Here is a 25,347-nt window from a genome sequence, read left to right as displayed (position 1 = left end):
TGGGAAGGTGCCTAATAGAAAACTGGTATCGTAAGAGGTTTATGAAATATTCAGGCAACCACTAGATGGTAGCAAAGGAGTAGAAAGAACTATGTGATCTCATCACTAGAGCAGAACAAAAAAGATTATTACACACTAATGATATATTATGTCTGATTGATAAATCTGAAAGTTCACTGCCATAAGTCATTGATGCACTTTAACAGAGGTAAATTATCAGATTACTAGAAAAGTCTAATGTATTTTTCCCTGAGGCTCTTGTGTACCTGTGAAATTTGAAAACTTGGCTTTGATTGGTGTTTGAATTCTTTTAAATCTTGGAATAAATGTTTCTGTTTCTTTCAGAATAATTATAATTATCATTATTATCATTTTATATTAAATTATAAAGTATCGCTTTATAAAGCCTTTGTAAGACCACACAGAATACTGCATCCAATTTTGGTCACCACAATATAAAAAAGATTTTGATATTCTGGAAAGAGTGCAGAGAAGATTAGGGGACTGGAGGCTAAAACATACAAAGAACGGTTGCTGGGATTGGGCATGTCTTGTATAGTGAAAAGAAGGACTAGGGGAGACATGAGAGCAGTGTTTCAATATTTGAGGGGCTGCCATAAAGATGAAGGGGTCAAACTATTTTCTAAAGCACCAGAAGGCAAGACAAGAAACAATGGAGGGAAACTAATCAAGGAGAGAAGCAACCTAGAACTAAGGAGAAATTTCTTAACAGTGAGGACAATTAACCAGTGGAACGTCTTGCCTTCAGAAGTTGTACTTGCTTCATCACTGCAGGCTTTCAAAAAGAAACTGGACAACCACTTTGCCTGGAATAGCATAGAGTTTCCTGCTTGAGCAGTGGGTTGGACTAGAAGACCTTCAAGATCCCTTTCAACACTGTTATTCTGTTACCCATTGCTTCTTGTCCTGTCCTCAGGTGTTTTGGAGAATGTCAACCCCCTCTTCTCTGTGGCAGCCCCTCAAGTACTGGAAGACGCTATCATATCACTCCTAGTCCTTTCTCTTTGTTAGACTAGACATACCTAGTTCCCTCAATCATTCATCATCATATGGTTGAGCCTCCAGTTCCCTTATCAACTTCTGCATGATCCTCACCATTCATTAGGGTTACCGATCTGCAGTTTGTCCCCTGGCAGCTGTGGCAATTGGACCTTGTCCCTAATTGCTCCTGGTCTTTGGAAGCGTTCCTACTGAGACAAAAAGCTGAAGTCATTGGGAGTTCCGGTTTGTCAGGTTTCGGCAGCGGCAGGAATTCGCGTTTGTGCGCGATCCCTGCCGCGCTCGCTGCTGGAGTGCCTCCGATCCAATTGGATCTGGAGGCTATAGTTATCCTGTAGGGATAACTGAAGACAGGGGAGATCTGGACAGGGGTCTGGGGACATTGCAATCCCCTTCCCCAGCCGGCTAAACTCCCTTTTCCAAAGGCGGTGGAGCGGCGGTCAGCAATGGCCGCCACAAAGAACCTCTCAGCTGGACAAGTTTTGTGCAGGAGGAAGTGGAGAAAGTGAAAGTCTTTGGCTGAACCGGGACAATAAGTAACATCTGAACACCCTGGAAATTTAGCTCTTTAAAGGATACATTGTTCCCAAGAAGATTGTAAAAAGCTGCGGATGAAAGTGAAAAGGGAAAGTTTTTTTTTTTTTTTTTTGCTTCACTCTCCTTCCCTACGGAGATAGCAATAGAAATCGGAAACACCCACTTTGGCAACAGAAGGTAACTAATTTTGAAAATAAAGCCAAGGGGACATTAAAGATTTCTGAACATTATATTCTAAAATCATTTTTTTTTTTTTTTTTTGCTATAAGTGGGAAGGGAGAGGCAAATGATTTATACTAAAATTCTGCTGGAGGAGACTGCTTGGAGTTTATAAGATCAGAGATTAAATTGTAATAAAGACTTCTAAGAAATCATTTTGGAATTGTGTAATTGAACTCTACCCCAGGAAGAGAAAGTATTAAAAGAAGAAAGTGCTAAATGAAACAGTTTGGGTTGATTTGGATTGCTTGATGACTTTGGAACTTTTGCAAACTATTTTTTGAAAGTTTAAAAACACTTGGATTGTTTAAAAAAATAAAAATAAAACAATGGCATTATCTGTGGAAGAATTAAAAATGGAATTTAAAAAGCTAAAAGAAGAGGAACAGGAAGGCAAGGGCTCTTTTGGATCTGTTTTCCACTTCTTAGAAATGGCGATTTCTACCTATCAGGAAATACAGCAATCAGAAAGTTGGGATGAAGAAGGAGAAGCCATCTTTAATGGACAAACAATTTTAGCTGATGAAGAAAAGGGAAAAGGCGGAAAGAAAATGGAGAATTCAAGATTTAAAAAAACAACCAAGAAAGGGAAAAATAAGGTGAAAAATCGATATAATGTCAGAAAGCAACAGAAAAGAGAAATACATCAGAGAGGGGAGACCAAGAGGGCGGAGTTTGAGAGATGGGGGGGTAAAAAGGCTAGATTCGACATGAAAGGAAGGGAAAAAGGGAAAAGAAGTTATAAAGGCTTAAAACAAGATGCTAAAAAGCAGGTGTTTTTTTTTAGAGATAAAGGGTAAAATATGATTTAAAGAGATTCTGCAAAAGTACACAAGATTGTATTGTAGTATTTGTATTTGAAATAGAGTTGGAAAACTGGAATATTATAATAGAATATTGTAGGGAATGTGTAAAATATCTAAGATTTAATAATACCTAATATCTATGTGTAAAATATCCAAGATTTAATAATAGAGTCTAACTAATTAATTTGTTATGGAATATTGTTTTATTACTATATTATAAGCTTATTATGTTTTTTTTTATTTTAAAATGTTATTTAGAATGTACTAAGCAGAATCAGAATGGAAATTATGTAGTATTTTAAGTGTTAAAATTGGGGGAGAGATAGAAAGGCGTCATACTTCAACCACTGATTACAGGAAAACTTTTATATTAAAGAGAAAAGATAAATAGACAATTGAAAAAGAACGGACAAAAGATACAAGTATAATGATTTAAATTGAGATGAAGTAAATAAAATAGAATTAAGAGAGTGAAAAGAGGGGAGAAGACATATAGAGAATATAGAATGTTAAATAAGATTGAAATAGTATATAAGGTGAGCATGAATTTGATTTATGTCTGTACAAAAAGATGTAACCCGGGGTTAAGCAGCTTTCTAAAAAGAAGTCTTATGTTTTTATGTTACGTGTTTTGTTTGTTTATGTTTGCTTATTGAGAATTAAGATTGTTGGATGAGAACATATGAAATTGTAAATAAGATAGATGAAAGTATAAGTTTAATGAATAAAATTGAATAGAAGTAAAGGGAAAAATAGTGAGAAATTGGAAAAAGAGTAATAAGATATGAAGTTGAATATATAAGATGCATATTAAATTGTGTTTGTATGGAAGGCCTTAAAATGCATTTTGGTGCTCTTTTAGCTGATGTTTTAATTCAGAGATGTAGTCCTTTGAATGGTGTTTGCCCTTGCCTTTGGCTGTGCTGAGAAGGGTAGTTCTGTGATGTACAGAAGTCCATAGATGTCCCCACTTCAATTTATAATGCAGTACTTAACAGTTTCAATTGTTTTAATTGTTTCATTGGTTTCTGACTATTTTTAATTGGTACTGAATTTTTTGATTTAGCAGTTTTAATATATACATATAATTATTTAATGTAACTTTTCTCAAACTTGGCAGTTTTAAGATGTGTGAACTTCAACTCCCAGGTAATTGTGGGGAGTGAAGGCTTATAGTGGCAAGTTTGAGAAACAATGTAGTGTAATTATACATTTTAAATTATATATATATATATATATATATGTATGTATGTATGTATGTATGTATGTATGTATGTATGTATGTATCTATCTATCTATCTATCTATCTATCATATCTCTATCTCTATCTCTATCTCTATCTATCTATCTATCTATCTATCTATCTATCTATCTATCTATCTATCTATCTATCTATCTATCTATCTATCTATCTATCTATATCTCTATCTCTATCTCTATCTCTATCTCTATCTCTATCTATCTATCTATCTATCTATCTATCTATATATGCCGAAACGTTGTTACAACTTTAAAAGCACAACTACAATGACGTGGGAAAATACCCGAACAAAGCTGAATGCCATACATGTAAGTACCCGCGAAAACTTAAGAATGAATATATATATGTATGTATGTATGTATGTATGTATGTATATGTATATGTATATGTATATGTATATGTATATGTATGTATGTGTATATGTATATGTATATGTATATGTATCTCTCTCTCTCTCTCTATCTATCTATCTATCTATCTATCTATCAAATTTAAAATTATATATATATAATTGCCTGTAGCAAAGAGCCTATCAAACTATTTGACATTGCTCAGATTGTTCATGAAGCTGCTGGGATAAGAAAATTGCCATCAGTCAGTTGCAAAAGGCAGCTTTATTTAGACCATAAAACATGGAATAACAGGGTTGGAAGGGACCTTGGAGGTCTTCCAGTCCAAGAACCTGCTTAAACAGGAGACCCTCTACCATTCCAATACAGGTACCTGTAGTCCTCGACTTACAACTTTGCTTAGTGAACATTCAAAGTTATAACAGCAGAGAAACAGTGACTTATGACCATTTTTCACACTTGTGACCATTGCAGCATCCCCATCGCACACCATCAAAATTTTCAGGTGCTTGGCAACTGACTCATATTTATGACAGTTGCAGTGTCCTGGGGTCATGTGATCCCCTTTTGTGACTTTCTGACAAACAAAGTCAATGAGGAAGCCAGATTCACTTAACAACCGTGTTACTAACTTAACAACTACAATGATTCACTTAACAACTGTGTCAAGAAAAGTCGTAAAATGAGGCAAAATCCATTTAAGAAAACTCAGCAACATAAATTGTGGGCTCAGTTTAATATTATTAAACAACACCTGTCTACCCCAGGTCCTTGGAAGGACTTGACAGGGAGACAAAAATGCCAAATTTAGCCTAAACATCGGGCTCATTATGTGATCAACTATAATTATCAATAATGCTCAGATTTGGAAGGAAGAGAAAAAGGAATGACTCTAGTAACAAACCCACCGTCAGGGAACGAAAAATCCCGGAAAAAAAACCCAAAGCCATGGATTTAAAAAACTAAATAGTTGGAAAAAAAAAAAAATTTTTTGAAAAAACAAAAAATCAAAAAAAAAAAAAAAACAAACCAAAAAACCCATCAATCATAAAAAAAAAAAAAAAAAAAAAAATAAAACTAAATCTAAAGTATATGGTTATTTCATGTGTCATTGTTGGTTTGTGTCCTTTCTGGGCAGATGATTAGAGCAGGGGTCTCCAACCTTGGTAACTTTAAGACTTGTGTGGACTTTGCTTTCCTGACTGAGGAATTCTGGGAGTTGAAGTCCACAAGTCTTAAAGTTGCCAAGGTTGGAGACCCCTGGACTAGACCACATGGAAGCCATGAAGAAATCAGGGAGTATCAATACTTAGAAATGATAGAAAATATTTGTAGCTCGAGTGGTAGATGTTGGTGGTGGTTTGTTATCCGGGCTTGCTGCTTAGCTTCCAAACATTTTGTCACCACCCTAGGTGATATCCTCACTTCGGCTGAAGGGTCTTGTTTCAGTTCTTCTCTGCTTTGATTGATCTCATGTGGTCATGTGGTTGATTTGTCATGTGATGACCTTCACACAACATGACCAGCCAATCATACGACCCATCAACCACATTACCACATATGAGATCAATAAAAGAGAAGGACTTCAACTGAAAGACTCGCTAAGGAGGTCATTTAGCTTGATGACTGTTTAGTTCAGAAGCTAGACAGAAAGCCTGGAGAACAAATCACTGCCAACAGTATCAACACTTACGCGAGAGCCATGATTCCATAAGGCCAGGATCGGATCTCCAGCCTCTTCCGGCTCTTGATTTCATCCAGGGTCAACACCATCCCACTGTCTGATTCACCGTCCTGCAGAAGAGGAGGAAGAAGAGACTCAAGATATCCTTATGAAGGCTTCTCATTCAAAGAAAAAGGCTAGACTGGCTCCCATGCAAGGATCATTTTAGCTCCAGAAAAAGTCCTCTTCCCTTTCCCAGGTTTTTCACTGGCTTTTCGTTGCCTTTTAATTGTATTTACAATCACAGAGCTTTAATTTTTTGGAAACCTGCCTTAACACTGGCTAGATTACATAATGAGTTTTTATTTTGCACAACCATATTCTGTGTTTCTCCTGGATAATTGAGGCCGATGTTCTCCTTTTCCATCTCCCCAGATTTGCTTACTTGGCTGGCAAATTTACCAACCTATTATATCTTATTGAAATAGCACTTGGACTTATATACAGCTTCATAGAGCTTTACAGCCCTAAGTGGTTTACAGACTCAGCATATTGCCCTCCAAAATCTGGGTCCTCATTTTACTGACCTCTGAAGGATGGAAGGATGAGTCAACCTTGAGCTGGTCAGGATTGAACTCTTGGCAATGGGCAGAGTTAGCTTGCAACAATGCATTCAAACCATTGCACCACCATGGCTCACTATGGCAGGATAAACCATAACTGATAATGCAAAATATTGGGTACATTATGCACCTATTGGATAACTTCAATTATGTGTTACTTTTCAGGTAGTTATTTACATTCAGGGATGGATTTCCTAGCTGCTTCCTGTTTGCAAATTTTCCCCTTAACAGTAACCACTTCCAGGTGGGCAGTGAAAAACACATGTTTGGTTCAAGCTCACCTCATGTATCATCTTCTCCTTCTCTACAGGCACTTCATCAAAGGTTTTCACACTGAGTGGCCGGTTCTTGGAGTTAATGCTGAAAATAAAGAGGAGACAAGACTTTGGGTTGCCCACACGTGGCCATTAAGCACGGGGTGTAGTTGACACAAGCATTAATTTTGCTGTCCATGCATGTTGTTAGGAATGATAGTCACCTAACAGTTGGGTTGGCAATATATAGTCATTTAATACTGTTGTATCTTTAAGAGAATGCTGTAACTGTGATTGGCTGAGGTTCCTCCAATGGCCATAAGATGGAGCCAGAAACCTGGTTTGTTCCTTTTTGCATTTCGTTTTCTTTCCTTTTGCTTTTTGCCTGATCGTCATTCTGCTTGAATTGCTGTGAGTCTTGCAACTATTCACAAACTCTATTTACTGAACTTTGTTTATGATACTGGTAAAGAAAAGGACTTTGTTTTTGGATTATCCCTGGACTGATTGTTTTGAATACTAACTGCTTTAACCGTGTATGATTTGGACTGTTTGTTGGACTTTGTTTACCTGTTTACTGGAAGTAAAACTTACATTTTACTATTCAGTGTATCTGTGTGCTGGTTGTGTGTTATTCATCACCACTCTCACTATGTTTCCCTGAGTGCACTCATTCTCCTAACGGGGCATACCTCAACACATGTGAAAGCAAGATACCAGAAAAAAAGCATTTTGATCAGTCCCCTAATCATCATTTTTTGTTCTTCTTTGCACTCTTTCTAGAGTCTCAACACCTTTTTTTGTATCCCGATGAACAAAACTGGACACAGGATTCTAAGTGCAGTATGTAAAGCGATACTAACACTTCTCATGATTTTGATACTATCTCTCTGTTGATGCAGCCTAGGACTGCGTTGGTTCTTTTGGTACTGCAGCATATGGCTGGATCATATTTAAGCCACCTGTATATTCTTAGGAATAAAGGAAATAGTCAGTTAAAGGTCAGACTGTTAGAGAAGCTTCAAAAATACAGTGGATAGACAATTTAGTTTCCACTACTATCTACCTTTCCTTTCAGGTACTTACTTTACACTATGAAAACATTGATTTCCATTAATTCCTTTGGAGATGCTGCAAAAAAGAGACGTATTGCTACTTCTATTCCATCCAGAACTTTTAGGGCTTCTCTGATCCCTTGTTACAATGAAATCAATGGCTGTGCCTCAGTATTGATTAAGGCAATTTTGAGATTTTACAGGCTATCCTAGACTTTTTAGTAGACATATTTTCACAGTCTACAAATCTGGGCTTTCACATCTATTAGCACCAGTCAAGGAAAAACAACAGACTCTTTCAAAACACAAGAAAAAGAGGAAACAAACGAGGAACAGAATGAACCAGTTAAATGGCCGTTTCTGCTTGGGAAAAGGTTTTTCATTGCCTAAAGTAGCTTCCTCACCTGGCTTCTATAGCACTCCAGCGGTGAATGAAATTGCTCACGTTCTCTTCCAAGATGCAGATCTTGGGGTTGGACTCCCCATCAGGACACAAAGTAATGTTCAGTGGGATATAGTCTTTCCCATCCTTGGGAAAAGAAAACAGGAGAAGCTCGGGCTTATTATTTTTACTTACTTCATATTCCTCTAATTCTCTTAGGACAGGGGTCCCCAAACTTGGCCACTTTAAGACTTGTGGACTTCAACTCCCAGAATTCCTCTGCCAGCAAAGCAGGAGTTGAAGTCCACAAGTCTTAAAGTGGCCAAGTTTGGAGGCCTCTGTCTTAGGAGATCACTTTACCTGAAGCCTCCAGGAGATGAAATTTTTCATTTTCTGGGACCCAGCTGTAATATTTTGGCAATGCACCAGCAATGACATTTTGTCCAACATGCACTTATCTCTGAGTATTTCTAAGGTTATCAAGAAAGTTTCCAACTGGCCCATTGGCCCAAAATCACCTAGCTGGCTTTATACCTAGGGCAATTCTAGAACTCATGACCTCCCACTTTCTAGCCTGATGCCTTCCCTGAAGTGGCTGAGATTTCATATTTGGAGCCTTAATCCAGATGTTCGAAATTTCAGTTCACAATTAGAGGTGATGGGAGTTATAATCCAAGAACGTCTCAGGGGCCACAGTTTCTGTATTCTGCCTAAGCTACTAATTTTTTTTTTGCTTCCTTTCCCTTGTGGTTCTTTGATTAACACTTATCTGTGTACCAAAATCTGTTAATCTTCCAAGCAGTTTAATGCAGAGAAATAAAGCTTAGACCAATGAGCAGAGAACTTAGAATCATATGACTGGAAGGTACCTTGGAGGCCTGCTAGACTAACCCTCTTCTCAAGGCAGGAGACCTTATGACATCCCAGTCAAATTGTTATCCAGTCTATTCTTGGAAACCTCCAGCGATGGAGCAACTCCGGGAGGCAAGCTATTTATCTGATTAATGATCCTTACTGTCAGAACTTTTCTCCATACTTCTAGGATGAAGCATCCACCCATTGCTTCTTGCCTTGCCCTTAGGTGCTTCGGAGAATAAACCAATCACCTTCTCTCTGTAACAGCCTCTCAAATACTGGAAGACCGTTATCCTGTCCTCCCTAATCCTTCTCTTCGATAGGCTATACCTTCCTAGTTCCCTCAACTGTTCAATGATCTTGAAATCAGACTGAAGAAGTAGAAGAGCATCATGGTCACTTGGGGACACTGAAGCCCACCCTAGCATGTACATAATCCCCATATTGGCCCATGGAGAAGAAATCCAGAACATTAGGTCACAAACCAATTATTATTTGCTATGTTTCTTTCAAATTATTTAGATAGAAGCATTTCTTTACCTGTTTGCAACACTCCTAAGAATCCACATATGGCCCTCCATATTTACACAATTATAAAACTTATCCTTTTAAAGTCTAGCTTTCAGAAAGAACTCTTGCTTGCATTTAGTTGAAATGAAATGGGACAATTCTTCTGTATTTTACCTGCTGTACATTTGCCTGGAGCAGATCCCCTAAACGTTCCACAAGGTTGGTAAAAGTGGGTCTCTCTGTTGGGATACTGTGCCAGCAATCCAGCATGGTCTGGTAGCTACAGGGGATTAAAAACATGGTGATTAAATTTTAAAGTTGACAAAGAGCTATTGATTTATTCTTCTGCTAGGTAATCCTGTTGGGCCATAAGAATTTAAGACGAAGGAGAGGCAGTAGATAACATTTCAGTCAAAATGTCCACTCGGTGTGGCACAAAGGCCTTTCTTAACAAGCACGGCTTTGATTAATTAACTCAGGTAGGCAGTTCTGTAGTTCAGATGTGGCACTGGGAAGGCCCTTAAAAAGGAATATGTTGTCATTATTAATTTAATTCATCAGCAATCCAATTCCCCAAGAACTCTGGAGTCCCTGCGGATTTTACTCCACTAGTTCAGTTCCACTGCTCAGTTCCATTTCAAGGCCATTGAGCCAGTGCTACCTGAAGATATTTCACATGACCAGCATGACATCAAAGAGCGCTGTTACCTTTCCACCAAAGTGATACCTGTTTATCTACTTGCATTTGCATGTTTTCAAACTGCTAGGTTGGCAGGAGCTGGGGCAAAAAACAGGAGCTCACTCCATCGCATGTGCTCGGGTCTTGAACTTGGGCTGCCGGTTTTCTAGCCAAGAAGCCCACTATCTCAACTGCTGAGCCATCATGACACCCCCCCTCCAACAACTCTGGGCAGCCTATTATTAAATATAGAGGAAAGCTTGTTATTAAATATTGAATGAAATTTGTATCCAGTATATCCAAATGTTTTCAGGAGATTATTTAAAAGAAAAAAGTATTGCCCGTTGTGTTTGATATGGACTGAGAAATCCCAAAGCTGACCTAGATTAGGGAGAATGAAACTAGATATAAAGAATGGGCACTTAGTTCCTAACTATAGATTCTGGAGTTGCTTCATGCACACAGCATTTTGTGGGTACTGAATCTCTAGGATGAGATTTATCATGAAACGGAATGAGAAGTGACAGAAAAGTAAGATATCAGACCAACCTCAGAAGAAATAAAGGCTCTTGAAGAAGTAAAGGCACACTTGTTGTTCTGGACTTGTGGGAATTATGAGGGAATAGAGAAAGGCTCTTGCTACAATATAAAGACATCTAGAAATGGAGGGGGAAGCTTACATTTCTGGAGTGGAATACTCTGGAGATCTCATCCGTGTTCCTTCTTTGAGACGTCGACAAAAGTCCTCATCAATATGGACCCCTGGATATGGAGAAGCCCCTGTGTGGGTAAATATGGAGCAGTGAGGTCCATTCAGAAATATAGTTTCATTGTGTCTCTTCCAGAGGTTCTATAACCCTAAGGGAAAGGAGTGTGTGTACCAGGAGTATTTGGGTATGCAATACAGTCCATGGAGTAGATGACCTACAAGGTCCCTTCCAACTCTGTTAATCTGTATTTGTCTGGAATAACTTATTGCACATCCTATTTTGGCTTTCCTTAGTTGTAGAAAAAATAATAGTCTCAGAACAGGCTTCCTTTAGCTGCATTTCTGTCAGACGAAAAGAAATGTTTGCTCTGGAGAAGATTAAGATATTTCCTGAAAATCTTCTGCTGTGAAGTCAGGGACAACTGCAGAAGAGGGAGCCACTAAAAAAGTCAAGATGGCCTCTTCACTATGTTGACTTTATGGCCCCCTTGTGAATGCTCTAGATCAGGGTCTCCAACCTTGGCAACTTTAAGCCTGGCGGACTTCAACTCCCAGAATTCTCCAACCAGCTGGCTGGGGAATTCTGGGAGTTGAAGTCCGCCAGGCTTAAAGTTGCCAAGGTTGGAGACCCTGCTCTAGATGGAGGGAGAGATTGATTCCCCCATAGATCAGGAGCGTGTATTATTTTTGCAAGTGATGGGATACACTTAAACACTGGAGTGAAAAGACAGGGGCTGTACACTCAAAAATGGGGTAGTTTTAGAAAACTAAATTTCACTTATATCTAAATGTAGTTACAAAGTTTACTCTGGAATATGTCTAATACCATCTCTTGTTTCGGTCTCATGTTTTTTTTTTTTTGCACTTGTGTCAGAAGCACTGAGGTGCTTCCGGGTTGAGAGGATCAGCTGGTGGCATCACTGTTGCCTGGGGGACACCCAGTTGGGGGCTCCATTCATGTCCCCTGGCAGGAGCTGGAGGAAAAGACCCTGTCCCAACAGTAGCACTGGGGTCTCGAACATGGGCTTGCTAACCTCCAAGCCAGCCGGTGTCCTAGCCATGAGAGGCACCGTGCTCCCCTTGGGGCTCATTAAAATAACTACTTGTAAATGCAAACAGGACCAGGGTACCTTCTATCATACGTGGTAGACATGCCCGGAAGCCCAAAAATACTGGACTAAAATATGGAGAAATAGTGGAAGATCAGATAGAGTTTAAACCCAAATTGTTCTTGCTGGGAATAATTAAAAGGAAATATAGGAAAAAGATTAAATATATTTTACTACATATATTGACAGCAACAAGGATAGCATTCGCACAATGCTGGAAACAAAATAATATGCCCTCAGAGGATTAGTAATTCAATTTTTTTTAGATTGTGCTGAAATGGATAAACTGACATTAAAATTAAAAGATAAAGAAGAGTCAGAGTATTATGAAATTTGGGACAATTGGTATGAATGGTTGAACAATAGAAATAAGGATAATGGAGATAAGAAAATTATAGATAAATGTATATGAATGTATATAAACCTATATAAATGTAGATATTTATATGGGATTGATTTATATAATAATGATGACACAGTACTATTATTATTAAGATTAAAATGTGTAAAAGGTGAAAAAGAATAATAACAATTATTGAATTAAAAAAAGACTACTTGTTAGCTTTGAGGACTTTCTGAATTTAACCCCAAGATTTTGGGAAGTTGTCATGCTTGCTTGTTTGCAACAAGCAAACAAAATGGCCATTTCCCCCCCTTTTTTCTTTGATAGGACGTGCTCAGGAGCAAAACTCCAGCGCAGATTGTCCCAGAAACTTCTGAAATGCCAAATCAATAATGACGAATCAATAAGAAGTTCTGAAAAATGGTCCAGACAGAAAAGCTGCAGCAAGATAAACTCCGTGTCGGCTGTCAGCACCTTGTTATTTGAAGTCTCGCAGAAGAGGGATTCCTGCTGTTACGATGCTGAAGAAAGATGACAAGAAAACTGGAAAGCATATTGATATATTAGCCTAATACAAATATCAAGGAAAAAAATCACACACACTTTGAAGGAGCTGAGCAAATTTTAATTCAGCTTGAGTTCCTTGAAAAGTACAAGGAAGAAAGAAAAAGCAAAGAGTTGTTAATCCAGATCTCAGTTCGAGTGTCAGTGTTATAGTTAGGAAAATTTCCATAGGAATCCTGTGGTTAATTTCATTGTCCAGATTTTCTACCATTTATAAATTGATTGTGCTGACATGTCTCAGCCCAGCTTTTGCTCAATTTTCATCAGATGTTCCTGTGTCCATTGGCAAATATTTCATTAAAAAAATTACACACCAGTTAGGCATGTTCATTTTAGTACAAATTGGCCTTGACCTATGTCTGTAATGGAGCCTGCCCCTTATGGTTGTAAGTCCTGGCTGTCTTAGATTGGGTCACCCTAATGTGATTGATCCAATTTTACAACCTTTTTTGTGATAGTTGTTAAGCAAATGCCATGGTTGTGAAGTGTTAATCAATGGTTTGCTATGGGCTTCTTTTACGGAAATAAATGGGAAGAAATGCCTGTTTTCTGCAAAACCGCCATAAAACATGGTCACGTGGGATGCTGCAAATGGCCATACAATGCAATCCAGTTGCCGAGCACCCAAAATGCAGTCACATGACTGTGGAATGTATGTGGCCATCAGAATGAGTGACTACTCAAGGACTATATGTATGCATTTTATACTTTTTTTGGGGGGGGGAGTGCAAAAGTGCAAAAGTTTTTAAAAATGGCCTTCTGAGTGATGCAGTTATGCTCGGAAACATGATCTAGGTTACCTGACATGCAAAATCTACAGTTTGTACAGGAGGAGAGCCTTAGTGGTAAGGCACCAGATTAGAAAATAAGAGGTGGTGAGTTCAAATTCCGCCTTAGCCATGAGAATGGGCTGGGTGACCTTGGGTCAACCACAAGAGGACAGTGAGTTCTAGTTCCACCTTATGCTTGAAAGCTGGTTCTCTTTAGGTTCCCCCCCCATCTCCTCACCCACAGGGCTGTTGTTGTGGGAAAAATAGGAGGAGGAAGATGTGTTCTATATGTTTGTCACCTTGAGTTATTTTTCAAAATAATAATAGCAGGAAATTATAGATAAATAGATAGATAGAGTAGATAGATAGATAGATAGATAGATAGATAGATAGATAGATAGATAGATAGATAGATAGATAGATAGATAGACAGACAGACAGACAGACAGACAAACGGACAGAGAGATAGAATCAAACATCATTATTGGGATTTCTAATTTCCAGGAGACAATTGTTGGGGGGGAAAAAAGAATCATCTCCTGCTTGTTCACACTTCTACATTCACCCAGCTGTCCTCAGTGGCAATACATTGTTGGGCTACAGGGACTCTGGATGTTTTCTACTACAATATCCATATGCCTTGAGTATCAGCCCTATGGGTAGTGGAAACCTCTATAGGGAGACAGTTGTGGAAAGGAGTCTGTTTCACTTCCCTCTGCATCCAACACAAGTTGGCATCCTTAATCTTGATACTTTTCCAATTTACTCCTCGATGGTGTTATATTTATCTCATTTGTAACCCGATTGAAACGAAAGGCAACTGGTGAATAATCCTAACTACCACGTGCATCATGTAGTGCTTTAAAAAGTTGTTTCTTTTTATTTTCTAAAGTAAAAATGTCAAAAATCATGTACACAATGTACATGGGGAAATATATATTATTTGACGTTTGCAAATTCTTATATCTGTAACCAAGATGCACATACGAACACACATATACAGCATATGTGTTATGTGTGTGTAACTTTTGCCACTGTAATACTTTGGCATTATTTATTTTCCCATTTTGAGAACTTAGCTACTATTTAGAGTAAAGATTATGCAGCACAAAAAAAAAAAGAGAAAAAGAAAAAAGAGAGAAAAAAAATCCACCTTTGGATTGTAACCATTCCATATGACATCAGTTGTTGCTGTGCCTGGTATTTAAGATTTTTTGAAAAGGGCTCTGTTAATTTAAAGTCTATGTTAAATCTGGCTTTATCTATCCCCGGTGAATTTTCCATTGGCCAGACAGCTTTAGATGTTGGCCACTTCAACTGCCTTTTGGATTCACAGAAAAGCTGATTATAATACTATAAACGAACAGCCCTGGTGTGTTTAATTGCTTGACTGCATCCATGCAACCAATATTACAAAAAACCTCAATCCCAAATGCTTTGTGGGATAGCAAAATAATGATAAAATAACAGTCAATTTAAGGGAACAGAAGCTACTGTTGTGTACTTCACTTTTCTATTTCACAGTTGGAAATCTGTCTCCTGATAGCTAGCTTCCTCATCAAAAGTTCATAACTAGCTGATTAAGCTCAAGCTTTGTAATTGTCTCAATTCCTCCATCACCCCCTAAGGTGCTTAAGAATGCCATTCTTTCATAATCTGGGCTCCCTGAAGCTAATGAAGAAACTGGAAGAAGATTTAATCTGGTTTTAATGCAAATGGAATCTCAATTGAGGGAACTTGGTACATCTAGTTTAATCTGATCTTGACATATAAGCAGTGTTGATTTTTGGAAGGGAGCTAGGTTAACATTCAGATGGAACACCACCAGTAAATCTGAGGAATGCAGGCTAGATTGCAAAATTAAAAAAAATAAAAACCACAAACAGCAGCAATGGCAAAACTCTGACACGAGGAAACTTAATATCAGGTGCAAGAAATTAGGAGCCATGGTGGTTTAAATGACTACAGGTTTATTGCATGCTAACACTCAAAAAGAATCCGAACTACTAATGGTCAAAGGTAATATATAAGAGTCAACAGACTTCAAGGGAGGGCTGAACTTAGATTTCTTACGGGGGTGTAGAGACTAATGATGTGAATAGGATATGATATGATATGATATATGATATGATGTGATATGGTGTGATATAATTAGAATAGAATACAATAGAATAGTTGGAAGGATCTTGGAGGTCATCTAGTCCAATTCCCCGATTGAGTAGGAGAGTCTATACCAGGGGTGTCCAACCTTGGCAACTTTAAGACTTGTGGACTTCAACTCCCAGAATTCCTCAGCCAGCAAAGCTGGCTGAGGAATTCTGGGAGTTGAAGTCCACAAGTCTTAAAGTTGCCAAGGTTGGACACCCCTGGTCTATACCATTTCAGACAAGTGGATCTCCAATCTCTTCTTTGAAAGCCTATACAGTGATGGGACACCCACAACCTCTGAAGACAATGCATTCCACGGATTGATTATTTGACCATTTGATTCCCATTGTTTGAGCATTTCACCCCTGGCTGATCCTGCCCCAGTTGTCTCCTCCTTTGCAAAAGCAACATTTCTCCAGCTAATATTTGCTGATGCTCCTTTCTCACCTTTCTTCCATCAATCAGAGCTGGGCTATTTCATGAAATGCTTTCCCTTCCTTTCCATTTTGCACTTTAGCCTTGAGGGGGGGGTCCCAAGCAGAGCTCTCTGCCATTCCTCCCCCCCCCCTGCACTTCCTTATTCCTACTTGCACCATTGCGCAGCATTGCTTAGGATCAAACGGAAGGCAAGCAATCTCTCTAATTAGGATAAATCATCAAATTCACCCCAGGGCTCTTTACGCAAGTTGGATGCAAAATTAACAGCAAAAGGCAAGCAGGAAGGAAAGAACTGAAACTGGACTAGGAAAATTTGCTGCTGGTGTGAAAATATAATAGGCAGAAGAGATGTTTGTTTGGATGTTTTGGGAGAAAACAGATAGAAACAGACATCCACTGCTTTCCATCACTCGACTTTGTGGCCATCCTGGGTCCATTTTTCTCTCCAGCAAAAAAACTAAAAGCTCCTACTCTATTTTCCAAAGCACCAGAAGGCAAGACAAGAAGCAACGGGACTGCGCGCAGGTGAAACCAAAGCAATACAAACCATATTCACATGTTATGTAATACTGTATATAAAGTGAGCAAGTGCGTTGTAGAGACACATATGCAAACAAGGAAGGTGGAAGGATTGGATTCATACAACAGGGTTGAGGTAGGTCAATGAAAGAGCAATGGTTATACAGGTAGTCCTCGTCTTACGACCATTTGTTTAATGACCATTCAAAGTTACAATGGCACTGTATAAAATAACTTATTATCGTTTTTCACAATTACAGCCATGGCTTGGCAACTAGCATGTATTTATGACAATTGCAGTGTCCTGGGGTCACGCGATCACATTTGGTGACCTTCTGACAAGCAAAGTCAATGGGGAAACCAGATTCACTTAACAACCAGGTTACTAACTTAATAACTGCAGTGATTTTCATAAAACTGTGGCAAGATTGGTTGAGAAATAGGGCAAAACTCACTTAACCATTGTCTCGCTTAGTAACAGGAATTTGGGGCTCAGTTGTAAGGTGAGGACTCCCTGTACATTCATTTAGCGACCATTTGAAGTCACTTACAAAGCAGAAACTTGGGTTCCCACCACTGTCACATGTCCTTTTCCTGTTGTTTGTTCTGCCACCTTGCCCTTCCTTCCTGTGTTTCGCCCCTATTTTTAGACTGTGACCCGGAGGGAGGCAGGAAGCCCAGCCTCATATTTATTTATTACTTTCCTTCCCCAATCTGCTCAAACTTGTATATCAAACTCCCTTCCAGATGATTATCACCTCCGGTCTGTGAATACATTTGATGGGGAATGGGAATAGACCGCCTTCATTGCTTCCAGTCCGTTGAAGGATTAAATCCATAGCTCTGACTTGCTAGATATTTGCAAATGTTTGTGAACAGGACTCATTGAATTCCCCAACCTTGCTTCTGGGGGATGCTAAATAAGGGTGGTCTGCAGGGAGGGGAATGAAAGGCAGGACAAGAAGCAACACATGGACATTATTCAAGGAGAGAAGCAACCAAGGAGAAACTTCCAGACAGTGAGAACAATTAACCAGTGGAAGGCCTTACCTCCAGAAGTTGTAGGTACTCCATCACTGGAGGCTTTAAAGAAGAGATTGAACAACCCTTTGTCTGGCATGGAGCAGGGGGTTGGACTAGAAGACCTCCAAGGCCCCTTCCCACTCTGTTATTCTGTTACTGAAGCTTTGGCCCTTTTTTATTAGGACCAAACTTGTAAAAAGGGGCGGGACTTCAATTGCACAATCACACCTGCCATCTTTACTTTTGGGGGGATTGGGTGGAGACTTTTCTGATGCCCTGGTGGGCTAGGAGAAGAGAATCAGATCACTTTACCAAGAGTCAGCCTAGAGAAGAATCGTCAAAGACAATATCTACATTTATTGCTGCTTGGAAAACTCTTAGGGATTTTTGGAGTAAAAATAAAAATAATATTAGTTTGTGATTTATGATTTTGATGATTAGATAGGATGTAGTATAGAAAAAAGAGAGCCAGGATGAAACATTAGAGACAGAAGTTAAAATATAATTGTACTTTTAACTGCTGTGAAGAATATCAGAAGCTACTTCTTTATAGCTTTATATCTCTTTTTTCCTACTTCCTTCTATTTTTTCCTTATTGCACTAGTTTTTTCTTTCCTTTTCCTTTTCTATTTTCTCTATTCTATTTTAGGTTAGATTAGTTCTTATTATGTTAAAAATTTCCATAAAATTATTAAAAAGTGAGAAGAAGAGCCAACGTTTTTTTTTTTTTTTTTTTACAGAACTCTGAGGGAAGAAAGGGTTGAAAGGAAAATACAAGAATTCTGGCAAATAACTGCTTTCAACAGTGAACTGCTATAGAAGTAACTCCCAGCCATTCGATTCTGGGGTTTCTCCTCCTGCACATCTGTAATCCCAATGTTCTGGGAAGGCAGGTGAGTCTGCACCTGGGTTTCATTGGTTGATGGTCACCAGTTGGTTACCAGCACGCATGATCAGCATGAGAATCCTCCTTGACCCCAAACCAAATGGTGTCCTCCAAGTCCCCATCAATACTTGAGCCACAAAAGTGGCATTGAAATTGATGGGATGCAAAAATCTGGATTCAAAAGGCTCAACCTCTTTGCTGTCATCTTAACAGAATAACAGAATTGGAAGGGACCTTGGAGGTCTTCAAGTCCAACCCGCTGCTCAAGCAGGAGACCCTAGACCAGGGGTGTCCAACCTTGGCAACTTTAAGACTTGTGGACTTCAACTCCCAGAATTCCTCAGCCAGCTTGCTGGCTGAGGAATTCTGGGAGTTGAAGTCCACAAGTCTTAAAGTTGCCAAGGTTGGACACCCCTGCCCTAGACCATTCCAGACAAGTGGCTGTCCAGTCTCTTCTTAAAAGCCTCCAGTGATGGAGCCCCCACAACTTCTAAAGGCAAGCTCTCCCACCAGTTAATTTCTCTCTCCATTGGGATATTTCTCCTTAGTTTCTAAGTTGCTTCTCTCCTTGATTAGTCTCCATCCATTGCTTCTTGTCTTACCTCGTGGTGCTTTGCAGAATAGGTTGACCCCCCCTTCTTTGTGGTGGCCCCTTAAATATTGGAACACTGCTATCCTGTCAGCACTGGAAACTTGCAGCTCAGATCAGGTAGTGCCACAACTACAGCTGTAAAGAAAACCTCCAGGGACTAAAGTGACTGTTACGGTTTTCAATTTCTTTTTTCTTTTTTAAATCATCACAAAAACTTTCACCTTTTATGAGGGTCTGGCTACTTAAAACTGCCCACCAATGTGACAAAAAATTCCATTTCAAGTTCAGTGGCTTGCATGTTTTCTCCCTCCCCTTCTTTGATCTCTATTCTGCCAAAAGAACATGCAGAGCTTGGCCTGGATTCCTATTTTCCATAACGAGAGCATCAGCTAGTATGTGGTCTTGTTGGTGTTTCATTTTTCAGAGGGTCAGCATTTTGGGGAGAAATGTTGGGGGAGAGATGATGCCACAAAAATTAGCATAATGCAGAATAAGGCAGAGTTTTCTCTCCTGCTTCCCTCTGTCTTTCTATAGGAGAAAAATCTTTGGGGCTGAGATCCATGGCAAGCCATGAATTAGGAGAGGGTAGACAGCTATGCCCCCTTGACAACCCTGCACACTTCAACTCCCAGAATCCCCGAGCCAAGAATCAAGAGTGAACATCTGAGAGTCCAGCCAGGCAACTCTTGACCTTGGCCAGAATGTTGGTTGATACAACTCAGGAGTCGGTGCTCAGGATGTTACTAGACTTTCCATCTCATGCTAAAAGGTAGGTCTGGGAAACTCCTTCTGAAGTAAGCACCCAACAGGATGGGCGGCGGCTGCATTTTCTCACATAGTACACTTCTAACTTACGTAGTGTTGCTGACAGGAAAAACGTCTCTTGGAGACGCTGATGAAAATGTCCATGCCAGGTTTAGTCCTAGGGCAGAGGAATTCCCTACAATTGCTCTTCTAAACTTCATTTATTTGCAGGCGGTCCTCAAGTTATGACTGTAATGGAGATTGCCCATTGTGGTCATAAGTTGTGGCAGTTGTCAAGCAGGTCAAGCAAATGACTGAACTGAATTTATCAACTTTTTTGTGATGGTCTTTAAGTGAACCAATTGTTCTCTATGGGTTCACTTTACTGGAAATTGGAACTAAATGCTAGTTTCTGGCAAAAAAAAATGGTAAAATGCAGTCATGTGACCATGGGACACAACGAATGGCTGTAAACAAGCTGTGGTAGTGCATTGGTTAGAAGGCAGTATTGAAGGCCAACTCTGCCTTCCCACTGCCAGGAGTTCGATTCTGACCTGCTCAAGACTGACTCAGCCTTCCATCCTTCCGAGGTGGGTAAAATGGTGTTGGGGGCAATAGGCTGACTCTGTAAACTGCTTAGAGAGGGCAGTAAAAGCTCTTTCAAATAGTATATAAATATAAGCGCTATTGCCATCTTCCTTCCTTCCTTCCTTCCTTCCTTCCTTCCTTCCTGCCTGCCTGCCTGCCTGCCTGCCTGCCTGCCTGCCTGCCTGTTAGAATGCAATATTGCAGTCTGACTCTGCCCACAGCCAGGAGTTCGATTGTCATCAGCTTAAGGTTTACTCAGCCTTCCATCCTTCCAAGGTGGGTAAAATGAGGACCCAGATTGTTGGGGGGGGGGGGGGCAAGAGGCTGACTCTGTAGATCCCTTAGAGAGGGCTGTAAAGCTCTATGAAGCGGTATATAAGTCCAAATGCTCTTGCTATTGCTAAATGCGAGCTGCTTGCTAAGCACACAAAACGTGGTCATAAGTGTGGGGAGGAGGGGCAACCCTCAAAACTCTGGAATGGGGTTGTAAGTACTCCCAGGGAGATTCATCATAAATTGAAGAGTTGCTAAGCAAACAGTTGTAAGTCAAGGACTACCTGTATTAGATATCTAATGAAGAGTCTGTCATCCAGGTCTTGGTTGTCCAAAAGGTTTTTTGTGTTTGTCCCAAAAAACACTTTTTATTGTTGTTGTTGTTTTGAAGATGTTTCGCTTCTCATTCAAGAAGCGTCTTCAGTTCTGACTGAATGGTGGAAAATGGAAGGATTTGTCCTTCCATTCTCCACCATTCAGTCAGAACCGAAGACGCTTCTTGAATGAGAAGCAAAACGCCTTCAAGCAAAAACAAAGAAAACCCAGTTGCTTTTTTAAAAAGCACCTTGGGGAACTACCTGTATTAGAATCGTGTCCTTTTTCCAGGGAGACAGACACCTTTTACCTCCGTAGCCATTCCCACCCTTGCAGCCTTTGAAGTTTTTATCAACCAGTTCCAGACAGCCTTCAAATTTGATGGCTGCAAAACTCTTGGTGCCAGAAGTAATAATTATTGCAAGCCTGTGTCTTAGTTTAATTGTCTTTGACCGCACTGTTTTGCATCGGTTGTGCTGCTATGGTTCCCTGTACAGAAATCAGGGCCCTTTGCCTGAAGTGGTTTATACATTTCATAAATAAATAACAATGGTTTGGTTAAAAGATTACCCCCGACCCCAAGTCAGCTCCATAGCTGAGGCTGGACTCAACTTAGGTTTCTCTGCTGCTAGTCCAGCACCAGCCCACATTGGAATTGTCATGGGTGGGGTGTCCGCAGCAGTTCACACTCATCAAGTGCTCCAGATCAGGAATGAATGAAACAGGCTGTTGACAGCAGATTGGCTGCAACACAGATTTTGTTACTCTTTTAAGGGAAAAATGCCTCCCTTCTAGAAAAGGATCCCCTCCAAATAAATGTGGTTTAGGATCCAATCTGGGTCGGATTAGCCTTCTGAGCTTTCAGACTCGTGCTGGAGCCGATCCTCAGGGAACTCTTCTCTCTCACCAGAATGTCTGCTTTGGGCTGTTCTGAGCTGAGGACTTGACAGCACAAGGAAACAAGAGCCAGCGACTTAATAATCGGCCATCAACACCCCAATCAACAACTGAAAAGCCGCACACAAAACCAGGCACCGCATAAATACTACGCACCGAATAGCTCAGAGCACATGTATTCTGCTGGAGAGAAGTTCCCTGAGGATGGGCTTCAGTACAAGTCTGAAAGCTCGGAAGACGAAACATATGACTGACCCAGATTGGATCCTGCAACATTATCCTGGGACATGCATATTGGCCTTCTTTTGTCGTTTGGTCTGGTTAATTCCCAGTAGCAAATGTCCCCCTCTGATAGCCTTTTATGATATTAAGCGCAAGTACTTCTTCTACTTAAAATCCAAGCAAGGAAAAAACAATCTTACCTAGGGAAAATATTTCCCAAAGCAGCACACCGAAGGACCAGACATCACTCTGAGTTGTGTAGATTTTGTCAAAAATCGCTTCTGGAGCCATCCATTTCAGGGGCAGCCTGGCCTGGGAAAGGAAAGAAGTACAAGGTTGCTGTGTGTATCCAAGATGGGCCAGTGTCCATTGTGGTGTGTTACAATGCAACCTCAACCCCTTTTGTACTTGCTTGTGACATTGTGATGCAAGTAAAAAAAGGTGGAGCTTATGTTGCAGTGCTGCGGGATGCACATCGTGCCATTTTAGATGGTATCCTTATGGTTAGGAAAGAAGACCTAGTTGTGTTACCAATTTTAATTGGATATTAAATACATTGATCAAAGCATGTGTACCCTATTCAACATCAGAGGGGTGAGGGAGGTGGGGAGCAGGGATGAATGACATTTGTGATTAATGCTGTCAAAAGGAGGTCAGATATCAGGGTCGAAGAATCAAGAACGACACAGAGAGTTATTTCTGAGTAGTTTCCCTTATTGTTCTCCCCCTATAGACAGACTCTTGCCAGACTAAAGCAACTATCTGCATAACTACGCTCTAGAATTGCTAGAGAGGAACCATTTCAAACCTCTTCCTGCTGATCAAAATTTCCAGGCTCCTCTGCCTCTTTGTTCCATGAAAATTAGCCCCTCCCTCCTGGGAATCCAGACCATGTTCCACCACATAAAGGGCACAACTGGGAAAAGGATTTTAGGGCACCCAGCCCCATACTTACGTCTCCTTTCCGCACATAATCAGGATCTTTGTATATATCTCTGGCCAATCCAAAATCACAAATCTTCACCACGTTGTTTTGAGAAAGAAGAATGTTCCTGGCTGCCAAATCTCTATGAATGCACTGGAATGAAACAAGAAACAAAAGGAAATCAGGAAAAAAAATGACTTTCATCACCAAGAAGATTTTCTGTGTGGGGTGATGGTCTGAAAAACCTGAATAGGGTGTCTCTGACTGTTCAATTGGAGCCCTGGTCATTTTTCATGGGTGCCAGAGATAAAACTGTCATGTACCACCTGACACTTGGATATCATCTTGACCTTTTAGTCTCCACCTCCCTGGATGTCCCTGGATGTTTCTGCAGTTTAAAGTTCTCCAGTATCTCATGACATCTTAGAGAACTTAAGGAGGACCATCAGAAAAATTTTGACAATGAGTTTGTGGAATATCACGTGCTATATGTATGAAACATTCCAGATTTAATTGTGGAATACATTGACTCTTAATGGGTTGGTTGGATACTGTGGAACAAGTTGGTTAGGATCAGGCCTACCTACATTTGGGTGTTATTTTTTGTGTAATTTTTAGCACTTCCTTGATTTCTGAACCCCTATGAAGCACTCCTTTCCAAGCAATGCACACTTTCAAGGGCTCCTATGGTACTTCCATATAAAACAGGATTGCATTTTGCTAATTAAATTGTTGTCACAACTTCTGAATCTCATTCCATTACTTCCGCCTGATGTTTATACAATTATGTTTTCCCAATACTTATTAGTTCTTGTCTGAATCTAAAGAATAGAACTCCATTAGTTCTACGGCTGCTTTGTTGAAATGTTGGATGGCATTTAAAAAAGATTACTCATGATGATAAAGCACTAGAAATTACAAGAGGAAAATCAGGATCATGTCCAAAATGATTCTGGATGATGACTGGCTGGATTGATATGTAATATCCCAATAAATGAATGTAGTGACTGAGATGAGGTCCCAACCCATTTTAGTTTAGGCTGGTACAGTGTTTCTCAACTTGGCATCTTTCAAGATGTATAGATTTCAAAGTCCTGGACTTCTTGTCAGCATTCCTGTTGCTTGGAATTGAGAGTTGAGATCCATACATCTGGAATTTTGTGATGTTCGGAAAATACCAATTTAACTTGTTATGTGAACCCAGCCATAATTTTTGACACCTCTTGCAACAAGACTTACTTTTCTTGAGGCCAGGAACTCCATTCCTTTAGCTACCTGGAAGCTGTAGCAAATCAAGTCCTCCAAAGTCAGAGGTCGCTTATAAAGATCTTCAGCATCTAGGAGAAAGCAAGGGGTGATCTGAGCCAGAGGTGCAAAGAGGTATTTTCACAGTGAAGGCTCACCTAGATAGGATGGCCAGAGTTCTGTACTGAGGTTCCTTCCAGCCGGATGATTGTATGTGTCCACAAACAGGCTAATGTAGCAAGATCAAAAGCTACAAAACCAGAAGGCCAATCTTTTCTAAGAACGTTGCTAAAAGGGTGGTTTTTAATTTCCCCCAAACTGTATTTGCAGGTGGATTTTCCCCTTCTGGTGTAGACCAGAAGGGGGAAACTGGAAATCCAGAGAGACCAGAAAGTGGGCAAACTTTCTGGAAATGGGAAAGAGTGCAGAGAAGAGCAACAAAGATGATTAGGTGGCTGGGGGCTAAAACATATGAACAACAGTTACAAGAATTGGATATGACTAATCTAATGAAAATAAGGACTACGGTTGACATAATAGCAATCTTCCAATATTTGAAGGACTTCTAGAAAGACAAGGGGGTCAAACTATTTTCTAAAGCATCAGAAGGCAAGACTAGAAACAATGGATGGAAACTGATCAAGGAGAGAACCAACCTAGAACTAAGGAGAAGCTTTCTAACAGTGAGAACAATTAACCAGTGGAATGGCTGGCCTCCAGAAGTTGTGGGTGTCCCAATACTTTTAAGAAGAGACTGGACAATTGATAAGGCCTCCTGCTCCAGGATGGGATTGGACCTCCAAGATCCACCCCTTCCAATTTT

The 25,347-nt window shown here is 39.9% G+C and overlaps 1 protein-coding gene across 4 annotated transcripts in view; it reads right to left on the bottom strand.

Annotated features, from left to right (window-relative positions):
- The window catches only part of LOC113419295 (vascular endothelial growth factor receptor kdr-like), a 188,611-nt gene that overhangs the window by 8,914 nt on the left and 154,350 nt on the right, over window positions 1–25,347 (bottom strand). For all 4 annotated transcript variants that reach the window (XM_087971965.1, XM_087971967.1, XM_087971964.1 and 1 more), the window contains exons 22-29: window positions 24,519–24,616; window positions 23,310–23,432; window positions 22,555–22,666; window positions 10,895–10,994; window positions 9,710–9,815; window positions 8,193–8,317; window positions 6,761–6,839; window positions 5,887–5,987 (exon numbers count right to left, since the gene is read on the bottom strand). In XM_087971965.1, coding sequence (XP_087828091.1) covers window positions 5,887–5,987; window positions 6,761–6,839; window positions 8,193–8,317; window positions 9,710–9,815; window positions 10,895–10,994; window positions 22,555–22,666; window positions 23,310–23,432; window positions 24,519–24,616 — 844 coding nt within the window. The remainder of the gene's footprint in view (window positions 1–5,886; window positions 5,988–6,760; window positions 6,840–8,192; window positions 8,318–9,709; window positions 9,816–10,894; window positions 10,995–22,554; window positions 22,667–23,309; window positions 23,433–24,518; window positions 24,617–25,347) is intronic.

Source organism: Notechis scutatus, chromosome 10 (genome assembly GCF_049901735.1).
Source record: "Notechis scutatus isolate UNSWTSFEM ecotype Mainland chromosome 10, rNotScu1.2, whole genome shotgun sequence".
NCBI lineage: Eukaryota > Metazoa > Chordata > Lepidosauria > Squamata > Elapidae > Notechis > Notechis scutatus.
Note: the sequence above shows the minus strand (reverse complement) of the source record. Positions and strands in the feature narration are given on the sequence as shown.